Source organism: Amblyraja radiata, chromosome 18, assembly GCF_010909765.2.
Source record: "Amblyraja radiata isolate CabotCenter1 chromosome 18, sAmbRad1.1.pri, whole genome shotgun sequence".
NCBI classification, from domain to species: domain Eukaryota; kingdom Metazoa; phylum Chordata; class Chondrichthyes; order Rajiformes; family Rajidae; genus Amblyraja; species Amblyraja radiata.
Window position 1 is genome coordinate 24,159,029 of NC_045973.1, and position 21,425 is coordinate 24,180,453.

The window sequence follows — 21,425 nt, forward strand, 5'->3', positions numbered from 1 at the left end:
ATTACTTTGCAAACATTTCTAAACACCTATTGATGATTGATGATGAAAAAAGAAAATTTAATCCATTTTAGATTAAGGCTGTAACGTAACACAATGTGGAAAAAGTGAAGTGGTCTGAATACTTTCTGAATGGACTGTAGATGGATCAAGAGGGTTTAGAGCACAATGGTATTCTATATCAATTCCATGCTGTATACCTTTATAACTGTATGGGGTCATCTTTCTATCAGATCAAATGACCAATGAAAGATCAAGCATAATTGTATGACTCCTAAATGTATTTATTTCATACAGAACTGTGACAACTTGGAGGTAACAATATCAAACACAGATCACAGGGATACAGTATGCTCATGCCCACAGATTCCTGAAGATTAGGTTACTAGCATTAAAGATATAGTTGCTCAACAGAAATACAATGAAATGAAACCAGTGAAACGTTCAATAAATTAAATATGTAATAAAATAATTCCCATACCTTGTTGGCAGTTAGGAAATTTACCTCTGGTTTAATGCCGTATAGAACATTAACACCTCCCTACATTGCCAAATAGCTTAGTACAAGTTTCAGTAGCCTTGTGTCTTTAGCAACCTCAGTGGAACAAGGAAATGTTATTAGCCTGATCTTTCCCATATTCCCTTCACTTTCCATAAGTGAGCGTTGCATCAAAGTTTCAGCATCTCTTCTAATTAGTCGGGTTGAGGTCTTAGACAGGTAAAGGAAAAGGGAAACACATCACGCGCTGTTCTGCTTTTTCTGGTACAATGTTTTGACTGTCAGTCTTCAGGGATGGGAGCGAGTATTAAGAGAATGCCATTAGTTACCTGTTGTACCAAATGTCATATTGAGTGGGAAAACACATTTGTCAGCTCAATTTAGGGAAATCACCAGCTCGAGTCATATTTGAGTCTACTTTGAAACCTACCTGGTTTGGAAACATTAGTGGCTATGTATCCTGAAATTCCAGCAGTGGCGGTCACCCCTTCAATTCTGGACAATTGTCTTTTTTGTTTGAAATAATTGGAAAGAAAACCCAGTCTGAACAATCTAACTGAGCTGGGCAGAATACCTGGATTGGGCTGTACTTCACAAAAAACAAATAACTGCATGCCTCAATGAAATGTAGTCTGTACATTACTTTAAAGTCAGGCTGTTTCAAGACTTCACACACATGAAGCATCTCTTAATCTTGGATGCCTCACTCCTATCTCTGCATTTACAACAAATCTTGAAATAGCTAGATCTTCTTATGCAACTATATTTACAGAGAGGTTAATGTTCCAGGGATGAGAAAGCACAGTGGTCTGAGACAATGTTCCAAAACCATGCCTTGTGGCATTCCATACCTTCACTCCTTTAACAGGCTCTATTTTGAAATAGCTGTGCTCGATCTTTTTCTTGCAATTCTTCGTGATTGATTGACAGATAAGAAAGTTTGAACTTCTCATTTAGTTTTAAGATGTTCAACGAGCATCTCACACTTTCTGGTCTGGCTGTCCCTTAGTCACCTGTTGACAGGCAGAACCAAATGACACTCTGACACTTGTGTGCTTTTCCTTCGATACACACTACTTCAGAAACAGAAACCATAACAAGGTAGAAATGCTCAACTTATTTTCCTTTCAAAGGCTTTAATCCACTGACTTAGAAGTAAAATTACTTAAACATATTTCATTGACTGCCAGTCTGGAGGAGCCATCAAGTTCCAGGCCTGTTCAAATCCACCTGCCAGATGTAGATTTGTGTGTAGTTTCTCACATATATTAATGCTTATGAGCTACGTAATACTAGTGCGGATTGCAACACCATTTTGAAAGCACAACCTGATTTTGCTTCAGGGAGTTCAGAGGGGTGAATTAACATTATGAATGAAAGTGATTGCCTGTCCACAGGTCGTCCACTCAAATCGCTGCATGGCTACAATGAAAGGGCTACAGTATTAAAAAGTCTTCCTTCTATTAAGCATTCACTGAGTAATCAGCAACCAATTCTGAAACTAAAAAAATGCCTGAAGTTTCACTAAACATCTGGCACCTACACTGGTCCCGACATACTCAAATACACCAAAAACAAAATATATTAAAAAAAAGCAATGCAATATTTTTTTTAACTCACCAAAGCCCTTCACATCTTTCCTTTCACAAGGATCTTTGCCCTTTCCACACTCTCTCATTTCCCCTTGGAACCATTTCCAGCTTAGGTCCAGTGCATATAGTCTTTGTTCAGTGTTCTTCACTGGTGCTCAACCTTAATCTTAAGTGTTTAGCATGTAGCATTAAACTGAAAGATTCAGAGGGAGGTGAAGGGGAAACACGCTTCTTACATTGCTGCGTGCTGCTGTATTCCTGAATGCAGCACATTCAAGAGCAATGAATGAAACCTTATTTGTTCTTTGCTCCACATTGCAATGGGGTTCTATTCAAGGTGAGCTGGTAGTATTTTCCCTCTAAACTGGGAAACAGTGCCTTTGCCGTCAGCTCTGTCCCACTGACCCGGTGCATTACATTAAGGACAGCTATGCTCCTGAGTGTCTACAGACTATCCTATCCACCTATGCGGTGCTTAATTCCTATACGAAGTAGGGACTTTGATATGGGACGAGCACAGTGAAAGACACAAACAAGAATGTTCAGACCCAGTCATTATGTCCGAGTCAATGGTGAACTGCAATTCATGTTGAGTTGCTGTGGAACCTTCAGAGGCATCTCAAAAAGAACCTAGATTTGTATTCTCTGTTGAAAATCCAAAGTTGCTTCTGATAAGTGTTTACAGGTAGCCATACCATGAGTATAGGACAAAATCTGTGAAGGATGTGAAGCATAGAAGTTAAAATTTCACATTGTTAACTATAACATAACTGGTCCATGGCTCATGTTCCAATCTACCCATGAGTTTCACAAAGGAGACCAACTCAAATAGTTAATGAATTCACTGAAGAGGAATCATCTCATCACACAAAGTCAAACATGTCTGCAAAAATGTCCCTGTAAACTGTTTAGAACTATAACACATAGATACTTCCCCACAGCTCTCTCTGGCAAATGGTGCAGACTCCCCATATCTACTCTATTTATCTTATCAAAGGGACCATTTCAGTCCGTCACAGAACATAACCCCAAAATTATATTTTTATGTCATCGTTAGAAACCCATAAAACCTAATCAATTGTTTGAATTATGAAATTACCTCTCAACTTTCCATTTAGTGGCATGCAGAAATCCAAAGCTGGGGAAAGTGCTACACCTGAAAATCCAACATGTTGATCTTCTTGGGGACAAATAGACACATTATGAGCAGCTCCAAACATGCCCTGAACCCACAGTAAAACATTTACAGATGGGTTCAAATTTAAGCCTAGGCTTTGAGCAGCCAGCACTCCATCCCGATTAGGCTCATTAGTTTCACAATGTACTCAGCACATGGGGCAGTGTTCTCAGTTGCTAGCTAGCCAATCGGGGCTTTAACACTGGAGCAAACCTGAGCTATGCATTCAGCTGAGCCAAACCGTGCCTCTTTCTGGAACAAGCCACTGCAGCTTTCAGCTTTTCTGACACATGCCAGTAAAAGGGGGTGGACAGCATTCTGTAAGGCAGGGCTCTTCAGTATGTCATGATCTGTACTGAAATGTACACCAAGACAAAAATAAAGAATTAGGATCAACATAACATCACGGCAACCTTAAAAATTACACAGTAAAATTAGTTGCAACTTATTAAATACTGGAAATATTTGTACGTAAAGGTGTATAAAATAAACATATCCTGAACAAAAGGATGGCCACATAAGTGCTTTATATTAAGAGGAATACAGGGCAATGTGCTTTTCTACAAAACACGAAATTTCTCCCCTGAAACAGCAAAATGTATATATGCAGCTACAAATAACAGGTGAAAGCCAAATGATAGGGGTATGAACAATGGGAAGTATTTCTACACTTATGACACTTCCAATAACGTTCATGGGAAGCCTGCAACAGCACTTAGCTTTCTACTTGCCTGCTTACTTAAACAATATCAACAAGTTTGTGCTAGTCCGCAAAAATCTCTTGCATCAAGATACTCATATCTATTGCCACTGAGAAGCTCCGACATTGTGGCACACAGTCCTCAGCAGTAAAACAATGTTGGTCCGTGATCCAACTCTTGGAACGCTAGTCTAATCTCCCTTCTGTAGAACATGCAACAGCCTTCCAAAAATCAGGTGAGCCACAGGCTCTGTGCATTAAATTGCTGGCACAATAAGAGATTAACCTGGCAAAGTACAGAAGAGAATAATATTGAAGGGAAAAAGTGAAAGTTAAAACAAACCTGCGCACACCTGTCAGCTAAAGAACCTGAGTGTTAGATTATGGAGTTCTTTACTCACATTCAGGTGGTCGTAAATGAGGAAATTTGACCCAACATTTACAAATGTACAGCTATTCATGCAGCCTCAGTCTTTGGGAACAGTGAAGGAATTACCTAGCTTGCTTGCTGCTTTGGTACCAAGTGGCTGCCCTCACACTGGCAATTTCCACTCTAGTGCAGGACTCAGTAAGTGAATGGCATTGCTCCATTGCACCAGTGTCTGTACAGGCAGTGCTGCTCCACGTGACTATATAACAGTTATATATATACACTGGGGGTATAACAAACAGTTCAAACAACAAACTTTTTTGTCTAATAATCTGCCAGAAATTGACAGCAATTTTTTTCTGTGATGTCATTGCTGTGATGAGCATCAAAGTGAGCAGTTATAAGCATGTGCTTGAAAGAGAGAAGTTCGCACCCCTCCCTGGAGTAATATGGAAAGAAATAGGAAGAGTTTTGAATATGCTACTGATTCTGAAGTTGAATCTTTTCTAGGATATTAATGAGGTTCTCTAGTCCAAAGATGTAGCCTCTGTCTGGCCCGTCATGCACAGTTTGGTCATCCCGGAACCCTTTGTACGTACTGTGGGCAAAGTCAATCATCCTCAAGTCAATTTTTGGCAGGTTCTCAGTGTTGCTCATGGAGGAAGATGAAGATGGCAAGGAACTGATGCTATCCTGCAGGTTGCCCTGGCTCAATGTCTCTGCAGAGTTCTGTCGCAATTCCAACTTTTTCTCCTTTCCATCGTAGATGATCAGCAAGGAGCTGGAGTAGAAGCGGTAAGAAGCCTGCTTCTCTAGAACCCCCTTGAGACTTCGAAGTTTCTGCAGTATTGCATCAAATAAGTCTTTTCGCAGATACCTGCCATTGTGCAGGAACTCATACAGAGCTTTCCCAAACCCTTCAATGGAAAGACTTCGGCCGTAGTACTTGTTCCTGCATACATAGTGCCCCGAGTCTAACTGATACACCTGGAAAAACAAATGTCACTGCTCAATTTGGCATTCAGGATGGTTAGGTTTTAGCACAAACAAAATTAAATAATCTAGATTCAGAATAGTTTATTGTCATATATATCTGGCAGTGCTTTTTTTTGCAGACACATTCGTGCCAGTATACATGATTGATAGACATACATGTCACGTGACCTGGAAGTGAAATAATGCTGGGCTATACCAGTGCATACCATCATAAAAAAGTACTGCATTGGGGTGTTATGAAATCTTTGTTCACATGAAGCTTAGAGTAAACAGCTAATGATAGATACAACAATAAACACAATAAATACAAAGCAGCAGAAAGATTGTAGTGCAATCTGAAGTAGTGCAAAATTATATTAAAGTGCGATAACCAAAATAACCAAATAGAGTTAAAGAGAATGTGGGAAGGAGGTGTGAAAAGAGGCAATTGATTTGGGAGTCTGATAGTAGTGGAGAATAATCTTTTTCTTAAGTCTGGACCACTGGGCTTTCAAGAGCCTATATCTTCTCCAGAAGGTAGGTGAGACAAAGTGGAATGGCTTGAATTCGGGACATCCGGTGGTGCTGTCATGGCTGCCTCCGCCTTCAGTCTTTTTTATTTTTTGTTATGTTTTTTGGGTTTGTTTTTTTTTTATGTGGGGGGGGGGGGGGGGGGGGGGGAAAGAGGGTACGGTAAGGGGGAAACCGTTCCTCAGTCGCTTCCTGGAGAGCATGCGACTATTATTCGAGTCGCGTCCTCGCCCCCCGCGGCCTACCTACTGGATTGGCGCGGCCTTTCCTGCCAGGACCGACCAGAGCTCCAGCAGCGGCGACGCAGCGTTGGATACATCGCGGAGCGGGCGATGCCTCACCTGGGATCGCCGTTTGGAGCTCCAGAGTGTTGGGGCTGCTGCATCGACATCGCGGAGCCGTGGTTCGCGGAGCTCCCAACGCGGGCGGCGATGACCAACATCGCGGAGACCTGCGACCCTTTGTCGGGGGTCGCCAGCATGAATCTCCGCCCAGCCCGGCCTGTGGACTTCGGGAGCCGCGGACTCCGGTGGGAGGTGGCAGATTTAGAGGTCCAGGCCGCTGAGGATGTTCTCCCATTCGTCGGGGTTCCATCATTCCCGGCGAAAGAACCTGAATATCGGGCCACCCGTAGCCGCGACTACGGGGTGCTCGGGAGGCCCCGACCACGGGTGAACATCTGGGAAGATCAGCGAGGAGGCCGACTGGACTTTGGTTCCTTCCCTCACTTGCCTAAGCTCTCAAATAGCATAAGAGACTGTAAACTGTGACCAACGGGTTCATGAATATCGAGAAATATGTTGGTTCCAACAACCATCTTGAACACTACACAACACTAACCTCAACTATGAATTGCCTTTGGTTGCACTAAGGACTTTGGGGTTTTGGAGCTTGAATAGGGGTTATGAATTTATTGACTTTTTTGTTTATTAAGTGTACTTTATATTTACAGGCCAAGTAAGAATGTCATTTGTTCGGTTGTTGTACATATTACAATTAAATGCAAATAGCTAAATCTTTGGGCCAGCAGAACACAGTGGGCTGAATGGTCACTGAGATGGGTTACTGTGCCATGATGTGAGCCGGTTGGATTACCCGAGGATACAGGAACGACATAAGAGGAAAACATTTTTATGTAGTGTTGGAATTACATGGAACAAACTGTCTTAATTGTTTGTGGATGCAGATTTAATGTTGTGTTAGAAATGGGGGTACTTCAGAGGTATTTATGCAGAATGGGAACAGAAGAGTGAAGCAGCATAGGTAACATTTTCAAACAGCTGAGATACAGCAGTCCACATGATCTCCTGTGCAATATCCATGTATGTAAATCAGAACACTGACCAGAAGGGATGATAGATACAGTGAGGCTGGATTATCAGTGAACATAAAGACAGTAAGGTGTTAGTGATTGACAGACGAAAGTTTGATATCACTTGAGGAAATGCACTTTTTTTTTTTAGTATGTTATGCCTGAATTTGTTACTGAAGTGGATGTAAACTCCAATCAGAGTGACCAAGGGTAGAAATCAGGGTGTTTGCCAAACCTCTATTTGGCCCTCTCTCTTCCTGCACCAAAGATTAGTTAAGTTTAGTGTTACATGCACCGAGGTACAGTGAAAAGCTTTTTTGTTGTGTGCCATCCAGTCTGTTGAAATACACGATTACAATTAAGCTGTCCACTGGATACAAATACAGGATAAAGAGAACACTTAGTGCAAGATAAAATCCAGTACAGCCTGATTAAAGATAGTCTGAGGGTCTCCAATGAGGTCGATGGTAGGTGAAGACACGCTCTTTAGTTGGTGATAAGATGGTTCAGTTGCCTGATAACAGCTGGGAAGAAAGCTGTGAAGGTACAGATCCTTTGAATTTTTAGAAGTCATGCGGTTGTTAATGATGGCAGTCAAAACAGAGATCAACATATTACTGGATATTAGCGGCATCAAAAGAACATTGGTATATGTCAAGAAAGTAATGTTGAGATACAAGATCGGCCATGATTTGGAATGTCAAAGCTGAAATTCAAACGCGTCTTAATTTAGAACCTGCAGGTTTGACGAGTTAGCATTCAGTTAACAATCTTAAACTACGCAAAAGTAAAATAAAAATTGCAACAATGTGAACAACAATCTCTGCAACATTTCGTTGAATAGACCTACTTCTCCACAGCTCCCACCTCCCCCCCCCCCCGCCCAGAGATGTCATGACTCCCTTAATAAATGACAAGCTCTTCTTGTTTTTGACCTCTAGACCTTCCAGTTTTTGAACGTGCTAAATGTGCCTATTTTGTGAATAATGAAATCAGTACAAATTGTGCCAAATTTGAATGGATTTCTCTTCCCCCAAACCAAAATTAAGTTTCAGTATAGAAAATTCAGAGATTTTGGTTTCTTCCAATTACATGACAATATGGATTTGTTTGGAATACTATGGGAACTGGAAAATAACTATAATAGTTACATTTCTTTGTAATATATTTTAAAATAAAATAATTGTCTTCTTGCTCGAGAAGACAAAGTTGAACTGAATGGCGGACTATTTTTAATGTTTAAATCGGTCACTTACCTGCATCCCACAGACACGTACACCCAGTGCTCCTGATGTGCTCAGCTCACACTTTTTTATTTGTCGTGCTGCTTTTTCCTCAGATGCATCATCTCCATGCTGCCTGGTCCCCATCTTTAGATCCAGAATACAAGGATACCCAAAGTGATGAACCACATTCTCCAGGAGGAGAAACTCTTGGAGGGAGCTCTGTCAAGGAATGTCTCTAGCAGGAACAGCAGAAATTCTGAGTACATTTCAACACAAAGGTATACTTAAAATAAATTATTTCATTCGGACCCTACTCATCAACCAAATTACAGAATCTGTAATCATTCAGAAGTTACAAATCATGGTTACTGTTGAAGTAATATCTCAGAGGATAGATACAAAATGCTGGAGTAACTTAGTGAGACAGGTAGCATCTCTGAAGAAAAGGAATGGATAATGTTTCGGGTTGAGACCCCTCAGTCCGAAGAAGGGTCACGACCCAAAACATTACCCATTCCTTCTCTCCAGAGATGCTGCCTGTCACACTGAGTTACTCCAGCATTTTGTGTCTATCTTTGGTGTAAACCAGTATCTGCAGTTTCTTCCTACACATGGTATCTCAGAGGAACTGGAAACTATTTCCACCTTAGTAAAAAAAAAAAAATACACAAACTCAGCTGATCTGCACGAACTGAAATGCTAACCAAGCAGGCACTGAATAAATATTTATTTTGATCTATTTTCAAGAGACACTGAAAGTTCCCCAATAATAGAAAAGACAACGAAGTGAAAAATACATAAAACAAATGGGTAAGTGTAACAGATGGAGTATGATGTAGGAAAAATGTATCGACTTTGTAATGAAGAACAAAAGTAAGATTGGTTGCACATAGGTGATCTGTAAGCGGATTTTTTTTTAAATATTTCAAATTTCTGGGAGAATGATTTGTGAAGTTTGTGAGAGTGAAATCCTGCAATCCATACGGCCGTAACGTGTGGTTGTTTGTACACAGAATTTACAGAGTGTTGCTGTACAAATGGATCTGGATTCTATACATTAAACAAATTACTAGGAAGCCAAATGACATGTTATTTTTTTACTGGAATGGAGACGAAATATAAAAGTAATTAAGTTTTGCTAACATACATTGATGTCACATTATTATTAATCCCAGCTTTCTGCTCTTGTTATAAATGCTAATGAACCAAGGATTAATATTTCAGTATTGACCAATATACCCCAACAGCTAAAAACAATGTATCAAATTTTCTCATTTCTTCCCCATCTCCCATTCCAGCGCCCTTATATCAGCTACAAACATACAAAGGTAATTTTTTAAATACTGCTTTGATTCACAATATTTTTAAATAATCTCTCTCTGAAAACACTTAACCACAATCCATGGTGGAAATACAGGTTTAGTGCAACTCAAAGCACACTAAATTTTCTTGATCATGCTGCATTGAAGACAAAGATTGAGACAGTTGATGGACAATGACATAGCCCTGCTTGACTGAGGCTGCATTGAGATTGGGACCATTGTGAACTTGTCGGTCCACAATGTATTTCATCCTGTAGTAGATTTGCATCAAAATACTTAACGGCCATATCAATATTGGAATTCACGTCCTTGGATCAATACAGCTCTAACTACTCACCCTGTGATAACTACTATGTTACTGTACCTTGTGGAAAGACCAGAAATATTGCAGAAGGCTGAATTTGCAAGAAAGCATGGATTTAAATGGGAGTAGCAGAGTAAAAGCCACAGAAACAAAAATAAGAGTCAATAACAGACAGATAGCTGAATACGTGACAATGAATGCGTAGTACCCAGTTGTAAGATTTTATGGCGATAATGCTCCTTTGACCAACCTTGGGACATTTTACCACTTTAAAGACACCAAGTAGCTGGTGTTGAAAATTTGTATTTGCAAGTCATTGATGACATGGAAAGCACTGTTCCCAGGCAGAGAAAACAACATTCCCAGTCATTTTGGAGAATTTTATTCATTGGACTTTCTATGCTAAGTTATTTTTTGGATATAGCTTTTGCTGGGTCAATAGTCAAGAGAGTGTTGCTGTCATGTGTCCCAAAACAGAACAATGGCAATCATGGCAGCAACAGCATAATAGGGTTGTAAACACAGTACTTAATAGATAAAATTACTAAAAAAGTTCAGTAAATAAAACAATATAGTGTAAAAACAAAACAAAGTCTCTAGTGCAACCCAGGCAGTTTGTAATTTAGTTGGAGTTTGTTGTGTTCAACAGCCTGGTTGTTGAAGCTGTTCCTGAACATGGATGTTACAGCTTTCAGATGCTTATACGTTCTTTCTAAAGACAGGAATGAAATTAGATCGTTGCCAGGATGGTGTAGGTCTTTGATAATGCTGGCTGCCTTTTTGAGGCAGCTCCTCTTATAGATCCCTGCGATGGTGGGGAGGTCAGTACCTATGATGGACCAGGCAGTGTTCACCACTTTTTGTAATCTCCTTTGTCCTTGGGTGTTCAAGTTGCCAAACCTGCCGTGATGCAATCAGTCAATGTGCTCTCACCTTACACCTGTAGAAGTTCAGAGTATTTGTTGACATACCGATCTCCTCTAAAGAAGCAGAGAGGTTGATGTGCCCTCTTTATGACTGCATCACTGTGCTAGGTTCAGGACAGATCTTCAGAGATATGCATGCCAGAGAACTTGAAGTTGCTGACTCTCTCCACCACAAACCCGTTGATAAAGACAGGTTTGTGGATCTTTGGCCTTCCTCTTCTAAAGTCAACAATCAGTTCCTTGGCTTTATTGACGTTGAGAATAAGGTTGTTGCAAGTCACCGTTCAATCAGACGATTTATCTCCCTCCTATGCTCCGACTCATCATTATCTGTAATTCGTCCAACAATGGTAGCATCGTCAGCAAATTTAAAGGAAGAGTTGGAACTGTGCCTGGCTGCACAATCATAGGCAGAGTGAGTTGAGATGAGGGCCGAGCACACAACCTTGAGGTGCTCATGTGCTGATGGTTATCGAGGAGGATGTGTTGTTGCCAATTTGTACCAATTCTGTTCTGTGAATGAGGAACTTGAGAATCCAGTTGCAAGGGTAATGACAGAGATCCAGTTCTATCAACTTCTTAAGAGGTTTGGAAATGATGTTGAATGCTGAGCTCTAGTCTACGAACAACAATCTGACATATGTATTTTTGTAGTCCAAGTGGTCCAGAGTGGAAAGCCAGGTAGATTGCATCCCCTATTGATCTATTGTGTTGGCAGGTAAATTGTAGTGGTTGCAGGTTCTTACTGAGATAGTGCCATAACAATTCCTAAGCACTTCATTACCACGGACATTAGTGCCACTGGTCAGTCGTCATTGAGGCATGTCACCTTAGCTTTTTGGTGTCGGCTGTAGGTGAGGCAGTTTGGATGGTGATCCTGAACACCCTTGAAGAATTAGGCAATCTTAAACCATTAGAAATGTCCAACACTTCAGGAGTTGGCTAGTAAAGACAGAACTCCTTCTGCAAGGAATGGCAGTGCAAGTTAAAGACACTGGACTAAGAGTTGATTCTAAATAGACCTACTAAATGACCTTGCAAACAATCCAAAATTGCATCCAAACCACCATGCCCATCAAAATAAGAACAAAACCAGATAGACCTCCTATGATTGAAATTAATGCTGCCTTTGGATAGGCCAAAGTCAGTATCTAACCTTTTGACTTTGTAACGTTCTCAACATGAACATCTCGGGACTGTTATCTAAATTATTGGAAGCTGTCCCACAGACCATCAGCTTGAGATCTTTACAACCAAAGAAACAAATTCCTTCATCACAACCACTGGGGACATGCTGGCTCATTGGCAGAACATCGGGGCAACACAGACACAATAGTACAATCTACACAGGCAAGGAGTGATGGGCCTTGTAAATCATCCATAATGAGTAGACCCCATGCAATGTCATGGCATTAGGTCAAACAAAAGCAAGGAAACTCTTGATAACCTATTGCCGCAGCTGATGGGAAATCAATACTACTGCTTGTTGAATGACATCTAGACATTCAGGTGGAGATCAGTGCCCATCACCCTCACCTTGCCCACATAAAGGTGTGATTGCACTGGTCTGAAACATGTTGGAATCCAACTATGCTGTAACTAGGATTCTAACAGTGCAGTGTCTAGTTCCTCGCTCTGACAGAGCCTCACTCTCCCAACTCCAATAGTTGCAAAAATATTTTTTATATGCTTGATATTTAGGGATATTTTAAATGATTAACATAAAAAACAGTTAAAAGTTAAAAATATTTATATAGACTGCAAAATGCATGAATAATTTAAAACATCAAATGAAAGCAACATTTTTTAAAATTGTTTCTTTGTCTTCTGATGTGAAGCCAAGTGAATTCCAATAATTTCCACAATTATGCTGGATCTAATAGAGGGATTCCTCAGCAAACCTAGAGGCCATGACTAAACTCCAGGAACGACAAGCCCATCTTTATCTGAAAATGGGTTATTCACTGGCATGCTAATGCTGAAATTGGTTGAGGGCATTCTTTTTATCGCTTCCCAGTGAAAGCAAATTCAGAGATGCAGTTAAAGGAAATGTAGATTTTCCCATTACAAGGAGACTGCATAATCGTCATTTTATTGCATCTGGATTGGCCAATGAAGAACTCTGAATGCTTGATCTTACTTAGCGTTGGCAATCTGCTAAGTAATGGAAAATAATGGATAGGCTCAGAGGTTGCAGCACAAAAACTTCATGCCTTTCATTTTTTTAAACTTTATGTGCCCAGAATACCAAAAGCAGGCAGTCTCCATGTTAAGGGAAAATCCAAATTTCATCAACCTGTACCTACATTTGTTTGTAAAATTTAATGTCTCAGGTCATATTGATCCTTCAGCTAGTTACTTTCACTTTAAATTCTACCATTATTATCTTCTTAAATCTCTCCACCTTTGATTTTCTTTTCCTTCCATGCTTACGTTAACCAAGCCTTTGGTCAAAAATCATCAACTTCTCATGTGGGTAGGGTTATATTTTACTTGATACAGCTCCCCTAAGGACTTTGGAACATATTACAATGTTATAAATGGTACTGGAAAGTTTTTTTTTAACTTGTGCTTGGAATGTCTCATCAATAACCATATATGCATTAATTGCATAATCGTCCTGCTGAATCTTGAACTGCTGCACTCCATGTTAATAACCCCGTGCTGTTAGGAAAGCAAATCGTGATTCTGACCCAGTTGATTTTCAAATCAGTACAATCTACAAATTTGACAGAAATTTAAGAGCTGATGTTCCCGAGGCCCTCTTGCCATCTTCTTTCGGTTAAGATAATCATAGGATTGGCCTATTTTGTAAAGATACTTTTGAGAGTTGCTGCAGGACATTTTATAGATTATATGCACAGCCGTCAAAATATGTTATTAATGGAGTGAATGAAAGATCAAGATGGTGCATGGTAATAAAGCAGTAGGTGTGCTTGCTGAAGTGTTGCTGGAATTACACCTCCACAACATCTGTGAGCACCCCCCCCCCCCCCCCCCCCCCCCATCACACTCTTGGGTTCCTCTTCAAACCTCACTGCCTCACTTTCAAAATCCATCTTGTTCACTAAGAATTTGGTTACCAGGCTGTCCTGCCTGCTGGCTCCAGCCACTAAACACCTTCCATTAATGGGTTGCCCCAGTAACTTAGGTGCATTCAGATGTTGATGTGGTATGCTTTTCTAATCAGACCTTCTGAGCTACTGCAGTTATATTAAGTTGTACCAAATCATAGCATGTAATGGTAATCGGGATGTCACAACATTGGCCCCAACATGTTACACAGATGCATAGTAAAGGATACTGTAAAGTTTCCGATCCTGTGATTCAGAGCGCATCCGACTCAGCTGCTGTTTGTGGCAGCGTAAACTCCAGGGATTGAAGCTGATCTTCTCTGAAATCAGTGCACTGTTGCTATCCAGCATTTGGAAGGGAATGTCAGACGAAATCTGTAACTCCATCCTTGAACTCTTCAGTTCCTGAGGGCTATACGAAAATCAAAGGAGCACCATGAAATGGGAAAAAACAATTCATTCAAATGTCAAGATGACAATCAGTTGTACACACTAAATGTGGGGCTGGGGTCCTCCTAGAAACATTGATCACAATGCAATCCAAAACTTCAAATAGATGGGAAATGACATGTTATACTGTGTTATTTCTCCGCATGCTTTATTAAATCCAATTGAAAGCAGTCATGTTTTACTCGTTATATTCCATACTCGACTTATTTAACAGGCGTCACCCCGCGACTGCGGGGTGACGCCTGTATGGTTATGAGTGGTCGCCCAAAGAGTCGTACTTTTTCTGGTTGCTGCTGGATTTTCAACAATGCGACTATGACAAGTCGCCAAAAAAATTGCGTAAGTGGGATAGGCCCTTTAGACTCCCTGTAAGCACTGGTTCTGTACTCATGTCATTTAATGACACATCTGCACCCACCAGTATTTCACTTCAATGTCATATATTGGTACCAAAGCGAAATAAAGATGCCATTTTTCAGAACTAAGAAGAATATAGGATGTAGGAACAGGACAGGACAAATGGTATTGCAAAACATAATCCATTTTTGTCATTTAATTTATTCTACTCTCCAACCTTGAAATAAAACTGTAGTTTGGTTGTTTCCCTACTCCCCAATTTCTCACCCTGAAACAATGTGTTCTTCAGCCTCCATAGATACTGCCGATTTCAACAGCATTATCTATTCTCACTGTACATTCATACACTGATGTCACAGAAGCTGGCTTGTTTACAAATTTGCAATCATTAGGTGCTACTGAAGGTAATTTTGATAACTCAAGGCAAAATATCAAATTGTGACTTTTGCGAAGTGTGGTACGGTCCTCGCACTAAATAAACCCCAAACTCTGAGGATATCCCAATATCTGCCTCTAATCAAGTGTATGATTGTTATTTTGAGAAGACAACTGTTCTTCCAATTCTTTTTCATTCCTACCCACACTCGCTAATAAAACCATTCACCACCATGTGGTGGTAATCAACAAACCAGTCTTTGTCATAGCCTGCCCTCTTCTCCCACATTTGTATTCCTACAATGAACCTTAGCATCCACCCATCTCCAGGTATTGCCATCCATAAAATCAATCGATCCGGTCTTTCACATGCGTACTTTCATAATTCTTCCCTTTTGGTTTAGCTTAATAACAATTCTTGCTAGGCAATTTCCCACTGTTCTTGTAACCAGTTATAATTTCAAATACCTACCTAAACAGTACAACAACATTGTACTTTGTCAACATTTATTCATCTTTCGTTTAATATTTAATACTCGTCTCTATACATCACAAATTAGAAACATTCCTTATGCCAATTTACATTGAAGTTGATGCAGAATATCCAGTCCAATTTAACAGTTCATTGAACACACAAGTACACAAATATGATCTGTGAAATCAGTTATGGCAAATTTCCATTCGTCAAATTGCCATAACATGAGGAGTAGTCTGAATGACAGAAATTTACTTGTTTGAAGCTTGACAGTGCTCTGACCCAACACAATATCTATATACTATTAAAAGTCTCGTCTTGTTTGTCTGTCTGTCTGTCTGTGAGATCAATGAACTACGCCAAAACGGTACACAATAGTGCGAAAATCTTTGCAGAATCTTACTCAGCTTTTTCCCGTTGTCTTCACATTTGATGTTACATTTCACGTTATTGATATTTAAAGTTAAAAAAAGCCAACTTTGAAAATAATAACTGCCTGTGAGTGGGAGATGTTTCTAGCAGCTTCCAGTGATGATGTCACAATGGCATCTCAGTCATTCAATCACAATGGGATCTCATTTACACAAGCTGCCGTGAAGATTCCGAAAACCGAAAATGACATCACAATGTGATCTCTGCTGCCAATACAGAAGTTATGAGAGTTGACGGAGTGGGGGATGGGAGAAGAAATGTTATTTAAACAGTGTATTTTAATGGGGGAGTGCGAAAGGGGAGAGGCGAGGGAGGGTAGTGGGATGTGAGGGCAAGGAAAAGGAGGGAGGGAGAGGTGACAGAGAGACAATGGGATCTGCAGCTTCAAAGGGAGTAAGGAGGGTGAGATTTTTGCCCCCCCCCCCCCGTGGGGAGGATTGACTGGCTCATGGGAGCGCCAACGGTGACCCTAAAGTCGAGTCCATTAATTGGCGCCGGGAGTAGGGGAAAGGAGGGTAGGAGAGGTGAAGGAGGGAGTGGAGAGAAGAGGGAGGGTGAAGAGGAGGGGGAGGGAGTGTTGGGGGATGAGGGGAAATGAGCCACGCCTGCACAGTTGTGGGGGTGGTGTCTGTGCGCCTCTGTCTCTGTCTGTGTGTCTCTGTCTCTGTCTGTGTCTGTCTGGGTGACTGTGTGTGTCTGGAACTATACCAAAACGGTACACGATAGCGCTATGATTTTATATCACCTTACTCACAATTGTCCTGTGGTGTGTTTTTATCGTTTCGCTCAGATTGATGTTATATTTTACGTTATTCACATTTTCTTTTCACAAAATCTCACTTTGAGAAAAATCTTTCATCTGCACTGGTAGTTAGCAAAGTATGACATCACAATGGAATCTCATTTACATAAACTGCCCCTCACCAGTGTTCCACCGGTAGTTAGCAGCGTATGATGTCACAACGGGACCTCATTTACAGAAACTGCCCATCAACAGTGTTCCACCCAGTGCAATGTGAGATTTGTTACATTGTTGTAAGGAGAGGGAGTGATGGAGGAGAGGAGAAATGTTATTTAAATATTGTTTTTATTGGGGGAGTGAGATAGGAGAGGAGTGGGGGAGCAGGGAGATAGAGAGAGAGGAGGGGGTAGGGAGGGGGAGAGGGGTTATGGAGGAAGGGAGGGAGAGATCGAGCGTAAGAGAAAGGAGAGGGAGGGGAGAGGGAGGGGTGAGGGAGGGAGTGGAGGAGGTGAGGAGAAGGGAGAGAAGAGGGAGGGGAGGTGGACAGAGTGTTGGGGGGTGAGGGGAAATGATCCACGCCTGCGCAGTTGGGGACTGTGGGTGAGTGGTGGAATGTTGCGTTGGGGGAAACGGGTTGCGTTGGGGAAGGGGTTACGTTGGGGGAACGGGTTGCATTGGGGGAACGGGTGAGTGGTGGAATAGTGTGTTGGGGAAACGGGGCCCAACGGATCCCACTTATCCTAGTCTTTTTTTTAAAGCGATTACACCAACGGCACGTAATGGTACAGCTCGGAGGCAGTAAACCTCTTGGATTAGTAAACAACGTAAAAGCGTAAACTCCTTCGAGCCTGCACTGCCATTCTTTGTGATCATGGCTAATCACAGCCATGTGATAGAACTTTTGCTCCAGATTCCAGCATTGCAATCTCTTGTCCCTACACTAAACTTTGCTTGTTTTATAGTAGCCATGGATTCAATTTTCGTGAGCGCCAAGGTGCTGAGCTCAGTCTCATAACACAAGGCAGCACGATTTGCTTCAGCCTTTATGCAAAAGGATACAGATTGCAAGTGCATACAATTAGCTAATGAGAGCAGGTCAAAGTCACCTGGGCATTGCAGCCAAACAAATCAATAGCCATACATGTAGAATAGTCACTGGAGTAAAGCATGGGAAGGCAACTAAAATGCTTGGAATCAGATTTTCATGAGAGGGCAATAAATTGAAAGGATTGAAAAATTCAGAATTTTTTTTTCTTGAAAACACTTCACTCACTTGTTGATCAAAAATAACAATATGCCTCTCACATCGCCTCCACATCACAGACAATACCACTGATTCACAGACATAGAAAGATAAAATATAGAAACAAGTCCTTTGGCCCACTCAGACCCTGCTATACATTAATGGCTCATTTATGGACAGTACCACGGGATACAAACAAACCCGGGTGGTTGAAGCTCTACTAGCTGTGCCATCCCTGTCCTTTAAAAAAAAACAATTTCCACAATTTACATCTTTGACAGAAGCCTTCAGAAATGGGATATGCACAGCCAGCTTAATATTGGAGACAGGAATAGTCAAGAGAGTTTTGTCATATTTCCCAAAACAGAACAATGAAATTCTTCCTTGCAGCAGCACAGCAGATATGTAAACATGGTACTCCCTCATAAACAACAAAAAGTAGTTCAATATATAAAAACAAACAATATAGTGCAAAGACAAAAACAATGCTCCCAAGTTCCCAGTGCTATCGAGACAATTTGTAGTTTGGAGATTTGTTGGACTTCGCAGTGTTCAATAGCCAAATGGTTGTTGGGAAGAAGTTGCTCCTGAACCCGGACAATAGTTTTCAGGCTCCTATATCTCCTTCCCGATGGCAGGAGTGAAATAAAAGCATGGCCAGGGTGGTGTGGGTTCCTGTTGATGCTGGCTGTCCTTTTGAGACAGTGCCTCCTATAGATCCCTTAGATGGTGGGGAGGTGGTGATGTTGGACTGGGTAGTTTTCACCACTTTTTGCAATCTTATTCGTTCCTGGGCGTTCAATTTTGCCAAACTAGGCCTAGTTGCAACCAGTCAATATGCCCTTTACTCTAAAAGTTCTAGAGTAATTGTCGCTATGCCAAATCTCCTCTATCTTCTATGGAAGTACAGGTGTGGATGGGCTTTCTTTATGATTGCATCAATGTGCTGGGTCCAGGACAGAGCTTCAGAGATATGCACTCCCAGGAATTAAGCTTTTGACTTGCTCCAACTGTCAATGAAGACAGGTTTGTGGATCTTTGGCCTTCCTTTTATAAAGTCAACAATCAGTTCTTAGTTTTACTGACATTGAGAGCAAGGCAGCTGTTCTAGCACCGCTCAGTCAGACGATCGATCTCCCTCATTCATCATCATCATCTGTAATCAACGGAGGTGTCATCGGTAAATTTAAAGATGGAGTAGGAACTGTGTTCGGCCATAGTCACGGGTTGAGTGAGCAGAGGTGAGGGCTGAGCAAACAGCCTTGAGATGCTCCAGTGCCTATGGTTATCAAGGAGGATGTGTTGCTGCCAATTCGTACTGATTATGTTCTGTTGATGAGGAAGACGAGGATCCAGGTGAGAGTGATGTGTAGAGACCAAGTTCCCAGTAATCAGTTTGGAAGGCATGAAGTAATTGAGCTGTAATCTATGAACAACCTGACGTATGCGTTTTTATTGTTCACATTATCTAGTGTGGAGTGGCGAGCCACTGAGATCACATTCTCCGCTAGTCCATTGTGGCAGTAAGCAACTTGTAGTAGATTCAGATACGAGTTGAGATAGGAGTTGATATGCAACATAACCAACCTCCCAAACCATTTCATAACCACGGGCATTAGTGCCACCGGTCCTTAGTCATTGATGCATGCCACTTTACTCTTCCTTGACGCCGGTATTATTGATGCCCATTTAAAGCAGGTGGTAACTTCAGACCAGTAATGAGAGGTTGACGAAGTCCACAAAAAACTCCAACCAGTTGGTCCGCACATATTGTGAGAACGTGATCAGGCCGACGATTTTTGGAAGGATTTCTGACGTTAGCCTCATTAACCAAGTTTGCAATACCATCGGAGGCTATGGGGCCTGGCAAGGCACACCAGTGTTCTCCCCATCGAAGCATGCGTAGAACGCATTGAGCTCGCCCAGGATTGATGCCTCGTGGTCGCTTGTGCTGCCCCCTTTTGCCTTGTAGGAAGTGATGACATGCAAGCCCAGCTACAGCTACTGAACATCTGTCTCATTCTCCAGAGTAAAAGTCACTTTTAGTCTTTTAAATGGCCTTATTACACTTAGACTTCTTGGATGAATATGCATCGCCAGACTTGAATGCCCGAGATCTCGAGGGCAGGCATGGTGGCGCAGCAGTAGAGTTGCTGCCTTACAGCGCTTGTAGCACCCAGGTTCGATCCCGACTACGGGTGCTCTCTGTACGGACTTTGTACGTTCTTCTCGTGACTGTGTGGGTTTTCTCCGAGATCTTCGGTTTCCTCCCACACACCAAAGACGCACAGGTATGTAGGTTAATTGGCTTGGTGTATGTGTAAATTGCCCCTAGTGTGTGTAAGATAGTGTTAATGTGCGGGGATTGCTGGTCGGCGTGAACTCGGTGGGCCAAAGGGCCTGTTTCAGCATTGTATCTCTAAACTAAACTAAATCTGGTCCTCAGATGATTGCAGAGTTATGGTTTATCCAAGTCTTCTGGTTGAGGAACAATTTGATGGTTTTCGTGGGAACACACATCTCCGCACATTTCCTTATGAAGTCTGTAACAACAATGGCGTATTCGTTTAAGTCTGTTGCCGAGTCCTTGAACATCTCCCAGTTTACCGGCTCCAAGCAATCCGAGTCGTTTCTCTGCCTCCCTTGTCCAGCCCAGTGCAGAGCTCATCACTGTGCTATGCTCTTCAGTCGCTGTACATATGCAGGAAGGAACGGCACAGCCAAGTGGTCCGATTTCCTAGAACGGGGGCCGGAGCGATAAGCATCTCCGATGGTGGAATAGCAGCAGTTGATCATCTGGTGCTGCAGGACACGTACTGGTGGTAGATTGGGAGTGATTTCTTCAAATTGGCTTTGTTGAAGTCTACAACTATGATAGGAAAGACATCTGGTGTTTGTTAATGTACAACTCCTCCAATGCTAGTTGAATGTCTGCCTGAGATGGGGTGCAGATTGCAGTCATGTTGATGGAGGTGAATTGCCCCAGGAGGTAGAAGGGGCAGTATTACACTTCCAGGTGTTCGAGGTGCAAAAAGTAGCAGTTGGACAGGCCCCACAAGTTTGAGCACCACTAAGAGCTTACCATGAGGGAGATGCCACCACCCCTCCTTTCCTCACTGCCTCCATTCTGTGCATGTGATGAATGGAGAAACCTTCGAGCTGGAGGGCCGAGTCTTGGGTGCTGGGAGAGAGCTAAGTTGGGGAATCCCCTGTGATCAGGAATTGCCTTTCAATCACCAGCTCCATTACCATTGGGAGATCTCATTTATATCGACTAGCAGCTCGTCAGTTACAGCACTGATTTGTGCTGTTTCTTTTATCCAGAATAGTAGTTCTTAGAATAAAC

At 41.8% G+C, this 21,425-nt stretch overlaps 1 protein-coding gene across 5 annotated transcripts in view; it reads right to left on the reverse strand.

Annotated features, from left to right (window-relative positions):
• Positions 1-263: 263 nt before the first annotated feature.
• ip6k1 (inositol hexakisphosphate kinase 1) overlaps positions 264-21,425 on the reverse strand; it is a 62,932-nt gene continuing 41,770 nt past the window's right edge. For all 5 annotated transcript variants that reach the window (XM_033036863.1, XM_033036865.1, XM_033036864.1 and 2 more), the window contains 3 exons: positions 14,236-14,417; positions 8,410-8,585; positions 264-5,322 (listed from right to left, as the gene is read on the reverse strand). In XM_033036863.1, the coding sequence (XP_032892754.1) occupies positions 4,816-5,322; positions 8,410-8,585; positions 14,236-14,417 (865 nt within the window). In that variant the 3' untranslated portion in view covers positions 264-4,815. The remainder of the gene's footprint in view (positions 5,323-8,409; positions 8,586-14,235; positions 14,418-21,425) is intronic.